General features: G+C 40.3%; 2 protein-coding genes across 2 annotated transcripts; one reads left to right on the forward strand and one right to left on the reverse strand.

Annotated features, from left to right (window-relative positions):
* Nucleotides 1-1,048: 1,048 nt before the first annotated feature.
* Nucleotides 1,049-2,865, forward strand: LOC103942726 (glycine-rich protein A3). The gene is made up of 2 exons (XM_009352921.3): nt 1,049-1,417; nt 2,366-2,865. Exons 1-2 carry the CDS (start codon nt 1,129-1,131, stop codon nt 2,644-2,646), a joined length of 570 nt encoding a protein of 189 aa, XP_009351196.2. The 5' UTR covers nt 1,049-1,128; the 3' UTR covers nt 2,647-2,865.
* Nucleotides 2,866-8,706: 5,841 nt separating this feature from the next.
* Nucleotides 8,707-11,107, reverse strand: LOC103942733 (homeobox protein OTX1). Its single transcript, XM_009352941.3, has 5 exons — nt 10,488-11,107; nt 10,066-10,377; nt 9,575-9,971; nt 9,355-9,468; nt 8,707-9,245 (listed from the first exon to the last, which is right to left on the reverse strand). Exons 1-5 carry the CDS (start codon nt 10,854-10,856, stop codon nt 9,130-9,132), a joined length of 1,308 nt encoding a protein of 435 aa, XP_009351216.2. The 5' UTR covers nt 10,857-11,107; the 3' UTR covers nt 8,707-9,129.
* Nucleotides 11,108-11,555: the final 448 nt, after the last annotated feature.

Below are 11,555 nucleotides of genomic sequence, written 5' to 3' on the forward strand. Positions count from 1 at the left end.
TTGGGAAGCATAGTGGAGGAGGCAAGTTTAAGATGGGCAAATTTGGCAAGCATGTTGTCGGAAGCAAGTTCAAGAAGTGAAAGCAATCATCCCTCTCCTCAAACATTTGCACAACACAAATATATATTTACTGAGTTTTTTAGACTTCTAATTAGAGGTGCATCCGGTTTTATTCATTCGTTTTTCCAAATAAAAAACCGAACCAGAAAATTGATATCAGTTCGATTCGATTTTTTTTTTTTTCGATTCGGTTCATTTTCCATGTCTTTATCCCATGTAAAAAATGTAAAACCCGAAACAAAAATAAATAATTTACACAGAGCTTGCAAATGGATGGTAAGGAGAAAGAAACGATGGCATGAAAGCATGTCAGGTGTGACGACCACATTTAATGTGATGCATGCTTCCACCAAATTAAGAAATCTAGATATTTGAAATTTTATCCAACGGTTACAAACATGAACCTCATTTGAAAGTTATAATAACTTTAGTCATTTGATCAAATTTCAAGGACCCGAATCCCTTGATTTGATGGATTTTATGAAAATGATTCAAAGATGATCGCTTTCCGTGCATGAGGACCATGAATTCGTCCTCCAACGTGATCTGGATGAGGAGTCAATAGTGAGGATTAAGAATGAGGATCGGCAGACCAACCGAGGAAGTATCTCAAGTGAGGACTGATCGAGGAGAGAAAGTGTCAAGGCCTTGGGTTAGGATTACCTGTTACGCGTGTGAAACGAGGGTCGTTGGGTCTTTGGATGTGTACTTTTAAAAAATTAGACTTTGGGGTTATGCACCGGACCTTATTTGAAAACTCGTGAAGCGGCATCAAACGATAATTTAGTTCGATTCGGTTCGGTTTTTAAATCCTTAAAACTGAAACTGAACTAATATATCTCGGTTCATCAAATGACACGTGGATGCGTGGAGTAGATTTTGCCGCGTGGATTCAGGTAGTTGATTCTTAGGCACTAAGGAAGGTGAGCAGGGACCGCGTACCATTAATGTAGCAAAAACGTAAACTACATAAAATTGTACAACCCAATCCATTTCCTCTGTATCTCAGATTTTGTTTCTTCATCTTCATTTGCTCTCTGATCTTTTGGTTTTCAACCGACCAAAAAAATGGGTGGTGGGGAATACAAGCATCACGACGACGAAGCAGACAGGGGGCTTTTTAGCCACCTTGCACACGGAGGAGGTTCGTATCCACCTCAGCACGGGCACCCACCGCAGCAGGGCGGCTACCCTCCGCAAGGGTACCCGTCCCATCAGGGCGGCTACCCTCCGCAAGGGTACCCGCCCCATCAGGGTGGCTACCCTCCGCAGCAGGGGTATCCTCCTCAAGGTTACCCGCCTCAACAGGGGTACCCACCGGCTGGGCATCCTCAGCCTGGCCATCACGGCTCATCTGGTAATTATCAATATCGTGCCCAATCTCTATTTGTATTGGGGATGCATTTTTATGTGCATTGATGGATTAATCGGTGAAATTCTGGTGGAATTTAAGTTTTGGGTCTGATTTACTTTCCTCGCTGAATACATATTTTGGAAAGATGTATAATACATGATTTTGTTACCTTAAAAAGATGATTATGCATGTTCTGTTAATTTTTAATTTAATATGTTATGATCTGCAAAAAATAAAAATAAAGGTTTAGATTACCCCTTTTTTGTTTTCATTATACTATTATTGACGAGATGGGAAGAGTTCGAAACTCTGACATTGACTTACGAGCGGCAGAGTTTTGAACCTGGAATGCATGAGTAGAAATTCAGACCCTATTTTTGTTTTCATTATATTACCGCATATGATCATAGATATTTATTTTCAAAGAATTTTTCTTCTTTATGGTGTGTTTGGACGAAGGACTTTAAATTTCTATGGAATTCAGGCTAAATTTGTTGAATGTCCTACAAAAATATGCAATACATTGAAGACTTTTAAATGACACCTTGAAATGTGTCATTTGAAAGTCATTTGTTTAGCTTCTTTGAATGCATTAGTAGCTTTGTAGTGCTTAACTAGTTCATTGGCAGCGTTCTTGTAGTGCATTTTATACAATCGGGTCTTAAGTTCCTGGAACTTCAAGGTCGGAATGATCTTAGTGCGTAAATGTCCATCTGGTCATATGAAGTGCTCGTAGTCTGCCTTGTCTCCTCTCATGATTACTTAGGCCTTGTGATTATCGACTGATTAGGGCTTGGATTTAAAGTTTGCTTAGGTTGTGCTTTTCTCTCTACTCTAAAAGTTTTGTAGTTCAATTAGTGCTTCTAATAGAGTTTAAAGTGGATAATAAAGCTTCTTTATATATCTTAATCTGTAAGTTTGATTCTGACTTGTGCTATTCTATCTCTTCAGGACACCATGGTGCAGGGGCGTTGCTGGCTGGTGGTGCGGTCGCTGCTGCAGCTGCTGTCGGTGCTCACCATCTCACTCAAGGTGCTCACCATGGCCAAGGTTCTCACGGTTCTCATGGTATTCTCCCTGGCGGTTACGGTGCTCACAATGTTGGTCACGGCGTTGCATCACATGGCGGGAAGCATGGGAAGCACGGCAAGCATAAGAAAGGCAAGTTCGGGAAGCATAAGAAAGGCAAGTTCAGCAAGCACGGTGGATGCAAGTTCAAGAAATGGAAGTGATCCCTAACATACTGCAAAAAACTCAACCGAAATGCTGATCCTATAGATAAATAAATGAGCTGTCAATTACGCGATGTAGTTCGATGGAAGTCTGTTATGTGTTTAATTCTGCAGAATTAGAACCATCTGTTTTTTCTTGTGACTTTGATTCCATATATTTTGCCTCCTTGGCCATTTGACCCTCATTGGTAATATATCTGCTTGTAGAAATGTGTTTAATTCTGGTGTTTGTTTCTATCATGTTAGGGTTAACTTGAAACAGAGTGCTACTTTGAGATAAAAGAAGGGAGAACAACTGCTCTTCTTAATTCTTCTCTGTAAAATGAAGGCATGCATGTTTGGAATTGCTTCTGATATGGTTAGAAGCATTTTCAGATAACCAAAAGCAGTTTTTGGTGCTTTCTACAGAAGCATTTATATATTTTAGGTCCTCATTCAAAGAATCATCGTTGTAAAAATAATTATCCAAAATTCTAAAATGTTTTATCATCTAATGGTTATGCGCGCTTATGAATTGAACGTACCGGGTCCAACAAACCATTGCTATTTCTTTTCTTTTTATGTCGACATTGCCATTCCTTTGGGAGGCCGTGCAATCAACATAACGAACCCAAAAATCCTGGACCGCTGGGCCTATACACACCCAAAAGCATGCCAGGAAAATAAAAACCGACCTGCTTTGGTGCTACTAGGTTACAAGCTAGTTTAAAAAGCAATTGTCCCGACCTCTGCAATGTCTGCATTGACGCCCATGCATCCTACCAAAACCCCATCCTTAACCAGATGCCCCACTTCTCCGACCTCAAAGTCCTCGATGCCATGCAACGCATCGTCTCCAACATCTCCTAGACCCTTTCCGTCCTCAAAACCCTCGAGCTAGCCGACGTCTCCTAGACTCTTTATGGCCACGAGCTGGTCGTCACCACCCTCTCGAACAACCCTAATCCCCAATTTGTAGAAGAAAAAAAATCCTACCTCTAATTTTTTTTTTTTTTTTAATATAAAAATTTGAATGTCAGTTCGGTCCGGATTCCTACTATCAACTAGACATTTACTCATCGGACAATGCTAGAGAGATTAAATTTTGTAAACCATATAACATGGTTATTAATGATTGGATTATTATTTAAGTATTAATTAACGTGTTTATTTCTTATTAGTGATACATCATATTATTTGCAAATTTGGTTAAAAATTGAGTATATCATTACTCTTACTCCTCTAATTTGATGAACAAGATATGATTCTATTTAATTTCAACAATTTGAAGTGGTTTCGTGGCGGCTCATTGTGTCCGGTGAATTTGGATTTGATTTTATCTTGATTTCGGGGTGTGGGATTGCGGGTGGATGCTTGATTTTTGGCGAGGGGAAGCATAGTGTTTGCATGTTTGTTCAGGTGAGGAGAGAGGTCAACTGTGCAAAGGAGGCGTACAAGGTTAAACTTAAAGGATTGACTAATGGAGATTTAACATTAAAACGAATTCGTAAGTTGACGTACGATATTGCAATGCTCAAAAGAGACTTTATTATATGACCCAAAGTTGAGGTGGTAAAATATAATTTATTTAAATATAAAATAAAAACTAAAATGACTATTAAGGCACCCCTTAGCATTTGAGCTTGAATTTGAAAATTTTATTTGAAGCCAAATTTTTCCCCTTTTCCTTTGCATAACTTTGCATAATTAAATATAAAGCAAATAACCAGAAACATGATTAGCAAGTAGCACGCCACTTATAATGGTGAAGAACATAATAAGACGGCCTCAACGTGAATGAATATCAAGTATCAACATCAATTTCCTTCCATTATCTCCATCCCTATGTCCATATATTATTGCAAATCAAAGCAACTGCTAGTGATGAATCCAGGATTTGAATCTTGAGTGGGCCTAGTGTTAAAGGTTCAAGTTTTTAAATAGAAATAGAGAGTGAAGCATGCAAAAATAAAACAATAAAAATAAAAATATAAGTTTATTCACTGAGCCATTTTGTCGAACATCTGATAAGTGACATCGAGAGAATTTGTCAAGTGTTATCCATGCAACATGTCGAGATAGACTTAGCAGGTATTACATCAAACACTTGATAGGTACAAAAGAACCCGCACAAAATGTTCGGAGTGTCCTCAAAATACCCACATATATATTTTTTGAACTCTGGTGGTTCAAGGATCACGTAAGTCCCAGTGTGCATCTACCTCTCATAACTGCCATCCTTATCGGTTGCTCATCACTAGAATCATTATTCAATATCAATATAAACATTGTTTCATGATTGAAGGGGTGTGCTATCCACATCACTTTTTACTTCTCACACACCTTTTGTTAATTTCTATCTATTAATCTTCTTTAATTTATCCGATCCGACAGTTGAAAATTAGAAGAGTGTGTAAGAAGTAAAAAATAGGTGTATGGATATCATACTTCTTTTTAGTCTGATTAATGTTATATGACAGCGAGATTGTCACACTAAAAGATTTATGGACTAAAGATCGTTAAATTAGAGAAGCGTATGTAGTAAAATTCTAAAGATTGTCATCAAGCAAAGGTGTGTGTTTGAAGCAACCGAATGAATGTCATTGGATGTCGTTAATCAAAATTGTCATCAACGGATATTAAAGTATAAGCAAATCAAGGCGCTGATCAAGCCCAAAGTTGGACCCATCACATCGTGATTGACGGCTGGATATGGCCCAGTTCACCTATTGCCCGATCGGCTTGGTTGGCTGCTGGACAAAAACAGGAAATTAATTTCTTTTCTTTTTTTCTTTGAGAGCAAATCAAGGCTTTCTCATCATAAGAATCTACTAAATTAAAGCACACCAAGGTCTCTCTCTACGAAGTACCCTCTGATTTATGACCTTCTAAGAAGTACTCTCTGATTTATGACCTCCCATTACTTTTGTTTAGCTTCATTTATGTACGAATAATTTGTCAATCAAGTAAATATGTGTCGGTATTTCAATTACATTCTGAAAGTTTTGTAAGTTTCACAATCTCTTTCGATTGTGTATGAACATGAAGGTCAATTATGCAAATACATAACGTCTCACTCTTGATAAAATATTCCACAGAACTATTTGATTAGAAAAACTTTAACACTCAATGAGATACTCATAAAATCGAATAAAACCGTAATACAAAGCAATCTGATGTGAAATAAAGACCGTCATTTTGTCTACCGGGGACATGTAAAAGAGTTGGTTACCTGAATTATAGCCTTTTGTTTTCGTTTAATGATAGGTTAGGTCAAAGCTAAAGTAAGAACAAGTAAGCCCTTTCACTGTTTTAATCAACAAAATATTAGGCTAAAAAGGAAAAGGGGGTGCATTGGATCTTGTAAAACAAGGTATGGGCATGACAATAGTTTGTTTATAATTTGAGGGGCAGACTTTGTCTAACTCAAACTGTGCAAACACGAGGGTGATTATTATGAACAAGTGAAAATATAACCATAATGTCTATAAGATATACTAGTGCAAAATATTATCTTGTCGTACAACTCTTTACGGTTGGTTTTACCATGATCTATGTATCGTTATACGACCATTGACAAATCCTCATTCCTTCCGACTGGACAAATTCTTCTCCTCTGTAGCAGTATAAGATATTTATGATGCTAGTTTAAGAATTTTAATCATTAATCAGGTTTTATTGTTTGTTGAATATGACAGTGTATGACATAGGGGTGGACAAACGGGTATAGGAACCGCGGGTCAAGGCGAGTAATCAAGGTACGGGCTGGTTCCAATTTTTTATTAAGAGAAACAGGGCAGGGTGGGCTGGTTCCAGATGTATAGAAAAACGGGTACCCGAACCGGCCCATTTGTAATTGTAAATTTGTAATGGACGGACGAGATTGATGAGTACAATATCATCCAATCTTAACCGTCGGTTTTTACCCAAGGTCCCGACTATCTCTTGCGTCTCCTCCCTTCCACCCACTCTCCGTCTTTGACAATCATCTTCTCCACCACCCAGAACATCACCGCCGTCGTGAATCTGGCGACCACGACGACGACCTATCTTCTTGATTGTCCTTCTCCCAGTCTCCCTCCTACCCGAGTCTCATAGTGCCGACACTCATCTCATCTTTCCTACTTATCTCTATCTCCCTCGACGATATCATCGAAAACCCAGGGTCCCAGACCATTGATCCATCGTCATCCCATCACCTCCGCAGCGACGACCACCACCCTATCACTGGCATCGAGATCTCTGGTTCATGCGTTATCTCCTCCTCGACAACACTATCTAGAACTCATTCTCGTCTCCCTCCAACTCTTCAATCAAAATCGAAATTCATCACCATCTTATCTTCTTCCAAATTGAAATCGAGATTGTCGAACTCTACAGTCCCAAGTAAAGAGGACGGAGACCATGCCCTCGAGATTGTCAAACACCACCATCGCCAGCGCCATGCGAATCGAAATCGACCACCATGCCTTCTATTCTTAATCTTCCACCATTTGGGTTTTCATTAATCTACAAGTATAGTAGGAAACCTGAGATAGGGTTTTTTTTTTTTTTTTTTTCTTTATTTATGAATTTGTTGTGGAGTTTATACTTTAGAGCATCTGGTGGTGTTTGACAATCTCGTGCCATCATCAATCAGAGTCGAGAGATAGAGATCTTGATTTGGGATTGGGAAATATGGGCAAGAGAGACGGGGGGACCTGCAGACCCAGCCCGTAACAACCAGTTTCAAATGAGCCAGGTACCGTCCAATTCCTAACTTAGAAATTCTATTACCAGCTCGACCTGCCCGTTATTATTTACAACAAGTATGGTCCGGTTCTTGTAAATTTGGGTCCGCCCCGACCCTTGCCCACCCCTAATATAACACTAATTTACAATCCGACAACATAAATATGACAATATATATATATATACATACTTTATTTAAATCGTCGTAACAGAAGTATATGCATGCAACCCGAACACCAAAAATAATTTCTGAATAAATCGTATAATAATATGTAAACTAATTAAAGCACAAAATAATACATTATCGACTTGAAATATTGTTTAACTTTCCAACTACATGTAAGTTTTGTGTTAATTTACCAACAAACATGTAGTGGAAAATGTTAAAGAGGAATGAGGAGGAGAGAGAGAGACGCAGAGAAATCGTGTGGGTCCAAGAAAATCAAAACTGGGATAGGAAGGTACGCAAAAAATTCAAACCTTCACGATGAAGCAAAAAACACAACTCCGTGGATATTTGACTAGGAATATTTATGGCAGAATGGCAGGCACATATCATGTCTTTAACTAATCAGATTTCGAAAATTAAATTTACTTAACGTTGATATAAAATAGTGAACATCACCATCATTTAAATGATGGTTTGAATCTAAAGTTATAAATAAAGCTTTGTACGATAAAAGTAAGCTGGTAAATGGATCGTGTTTGTCGAATTCATGTTGTTTTTGTATCATACCCATTATCTTAATGAGTCGTGTTACATCAAATTCGTTATCTTGATAGGTTTTTATTGGTTGATTCAATAGCGACCCGATTTATTAATAAGTCGTGTTATCCTGTTTGATGAACAGGTCATGTAAGACATTATCATGCATAATCATTTGAAAAAGATACCTTATAAGGTTCGTTACGAGTGAACCACCCAACTCGTTAACGGAATCAATAACAAAATACCTAACAACGACATGAATTGTTAAGAATTAAGTTGAAACTTGTTATTGTCATAATTATTTTGTGTTGAATTAAATTAACTAATCGTGTCTGTCAGGTCTAAACAACAGGGTGAAAAATCTCTTCCTGTCAAACACTACATTTACTGAACTAGAGTTGAAAAGAAATATTAATTTAATCTGCTACAACTGTAACCAACCACAGTACAGCTTTACGCGGGGCCCAATCGTGGTCTGCTTAGTGTTGCTTTTGAAAAAACAACTGTAAATCCCGTAATTTGTCAAGTGGTTAGGAACCAAGTCTTTTAGCTTTGACTGACTTAACCTAATACAGCCACTAAACAAATCCCTTAATCACAAGTAAACAAACCACCACAGAATCCAGAAGAATAAACAGAAGTCGACAGCAAACTAAAAGCTTTCTTATTACTTCTTAGAATCTTACATCCCAAGAGGAGAGACGATATTACAAACCAGAGATTAAATTACCCTAATCCAGATTTAAACTTTGGATTTGGAACAAATTAATTAACCCAAAATTATTGCAACACAAAGAGAATACATTCTTCCTAGTAATTTATCTTCTTCCTTGACCTAAAAGCTAACTCCCCACAGAAGCAGCAGCAGCAGCTGCCTTCCCAAAAAAAAACCTGGATATCTTTCTTATTGCTCCAAAATCTAATCTCACATTCTTGAATCTCCTTAATTAAATAAAAAAAACACATAATATCTTCTTCTGCATGAAACCCTAAGCAGAAAACCCTAATTTCTATATAATCTTCTTGCTTTTTTGCCTTCTTTGCCCTTTGGATGTGAAACTAAATCAGTAGGTCCACTCCTGAGGGAGGCGCACTTCGTGATTTACCGGCCCCTCTGCCGCTGTCCTTAGTCCAAGCCTTTGCTGAGTCAACAGCGCGTTTCTTCTTGCCGCCAGTGCCTCTGCAGAATCCAATTGCAGAGATTATTAGGAACCAACATAAACAGAGTAACAGATCTGAAACACAAGGGTTTCCAGAAGTAGAAAGTTTGAACTATGAACTTTAATTACCATGGTCTGGAGGCAAACCGGTGGTGAAACGCGGCGGAGCGTGGCGGTTCATGTCTTCGAAGCTCAGGTTCAGAGCCTGAACAACCTTGGCCGGCATTAGAACAGTTGGACAACCTAAATGGTAACAAAATCAAGCAGAACATGTTAAATAAAAATGACCCAAAGTGTTAATATTCAGAAAACGGGCCCAAGTGGTCGAAATTCGAAAACACAAATGTACCTGCTTTCTTGCGAGGTTCAGGAAGGGAAGGGCTGGTGTATCTGCGAGGCAAGAAAACGCCGGTGCCAGCACATTCCCTCTTGATATTAGAACCGTTGGGCAAAACGGGACGCACGGCGGCGTTATTGTGGCGCTGTGGTTGCTGACTTTGTTGTTGGTGGGGGTGTTGGTGATGGTGGTGGTGGTGTTGGTGTTGGTTGTGTTGGACATGAAGCCGCGGCCATGTCGATTGGGAAAAATTAACACCATGCTCGCATCTCTCGTACCCAACAATGTTTCTTCCTCTGTTTTGGATCTGCTGCTGGTGATTGTGGTGGGGGTGGTGCTGAGCTGGTTGATGTGGCTGAGCTGACCATGGAAGATGATTTACCTGCTTGTCCTGCCTCACATGGTGAAACTGCAAAACACCGAAAACACCCCTTGTCAGGTCACAACACTAGCACATCAAAAAGCAGGTTTGCTCGAAATGAAATGGGTTTTAGGACTTTTACCTGAGTGAAGCTATGGTTCGAGCAGAGCCCGGGGCCTGAGTGTCGGGGAGGACTGGGGATCCGAGGTGGGCCCAGAAGTCCACCGCGGCCGTGGTTGCCGCCGAACTCGGTTGCTCCGCCGAGGCTGTTGGTCATTTTTAACCGCGCAACCTGCCCGGCTGCCGCGTATATCAGCTCCCAGATGTCGTTCTGAGCTCCAAACGGCGTCGTCGGTGGTGAAGGCACCTGGGAAGACGGGCCCGTCGGACTTCCGTTGCTGGACCAGCTCCCGATTCCGCTCAGAGTCGACTGGGGAGACCCGGACATGACCCACTGAGTCAACACAGTAAAACTCGGTCAGTATTTCAGAAACCCAAAATTTTAAACAGGAAGAGGAACAGTTAAACTGTAAAAATCTGATTATGTGAATCTGAAATCTTTACCTCGGACTTCTCTTTGGGAAAGGCGGCGGGGACGGATAGCTTCTGGGTCTGGTGAGCAGGCTGCAGCGAGGACTGTGCGAGGCGGCGGGTAAGCCCGGCGAGGAAGTCCTCCTCGTCGCTGCTGCAGCTGCCTCCCTCGGTCTCGGTGGAGCTCACCACGGACTCGACAGGGGAGTTCAGGGCAGAGTTGGAGTCGGACGAGTCGAACTCGTAGGGGAACTCGGTGGGGAAGCTGACGCGGGATTCGACGCAGTTTCGGCGGAAGCAGTGGTCTTTGTTGCTGTCGTCCATATTGTTCTCGAGCACGAGGTCGTCCGTGAGGAAGTGGGAGGGGAGATGGAACTCGGGATCGTCCTGGTAGTGAGTCATAGGGACTGGAGAGCCAAAACGGTGCGTATAAATGGATGAAGGTAGAGAGAGAAGGAGGTAGAGAGAGAGGATGCGTGAGATGAGAATGAGGGAGTGTTGCTGGTTGGGGAAGATTTAATAATGAGGGCAAGTTTTTTGGGGTTCGCTGGGTTTGCTTTGCAGGCTGGAAGGGACCGGGACCCACCAGAAACACAAAAGGGTAGAGAGAGAAACTAGAGAGAGATAGTAAAGGGAACGGGATTGGCACTTTAGGACGATGTGGATGACAAGCTGCCTTTTATTAAGGTTTCAGGGTCTATTTGAGACAATTCAAAATATTATTTACTAAAAAATAAAAATTCAAAATATAAAAAAAGAATATAATTTGAAACTATGAACGTTGAGACAGGGAGGAGAGTGGAGCAGGCTGGGACTGTGCAAAACAACTTGTGAACTGGCCTGGAGACATTTTTCCTTCTTTTCAAACCTTTGTTCTAAAATGCCTGCCTAGATCCCCGTGCAGCCCTAGGCGGTTGATTATCGTTCTTATTAATATCTAAACATTTAAAAATTAAGAAATAACATCTAAACTTGTTAAGGCACCCATCAGGCCTACCCAGACATGTCTAAGCAACTACCTAGGTTGCTACTCACTTAGACAAAAAATAGATAACTTTCATTTTGCATTTGATTTTTTTTCAATAAATTGTAAGAGACTTG

The sequence above is a fragment of a genome, unplaced genomic scaffold, assembly GCF_019419815.1.
Source record: "Pyrus x bretschneideri cultivar Hongxiangsu unplaced genomic scaffold, Pyrus_bretschneideri_v1 Contig4, whole genome shotgun sequence".
NCBI classification, from domain to species: domain Eukaryota; kingdom Viridiplantae; phylum Streptophyta; class Magnoliopsida; order Rosales; family Rosaceae; genus Pyrus; species Pyrus x bretschneideri.

Bases quoted from the DNA above. Each gene is read 5' to 3' on its own strand.
- LOC103942733 (XM_009352941.3), bottom strand. From the start codon at position 10,856: ATGACTCACTACCAGGACGATCCCGAGTTCCATCTCCCCTCCCACTTC. The intron at 10,378-10,487 runs GTAAAGATTTCA...GTGTTGACTCAG, and splicing joins TTCCCAAAGAGAAGTCCGAG to TGGGTCATGTCCGGGTCTCC. The intron at 9,972-10,065 runs GTAAAAGTCCTA...GGTGTTTTGCAG, and splicing joins CGAACCATAGCTTCACTCAG to TTTCACCATGTGAGGCAGGA.
- LOC103942726 (XM_009352921.3), top strand. From the start codon at position 1,129: ATGGGTGGTGGGGAATACAAGCATCACGACGACGAAGCAGACAGGGGG. The intron at 1,418-2,365 runs GTAATTATCAAT...CTATCTCTTCAG, and splicing joins TGGCCATCACGGCTCATCTG to GACACCATGGTGCAGGGGCG.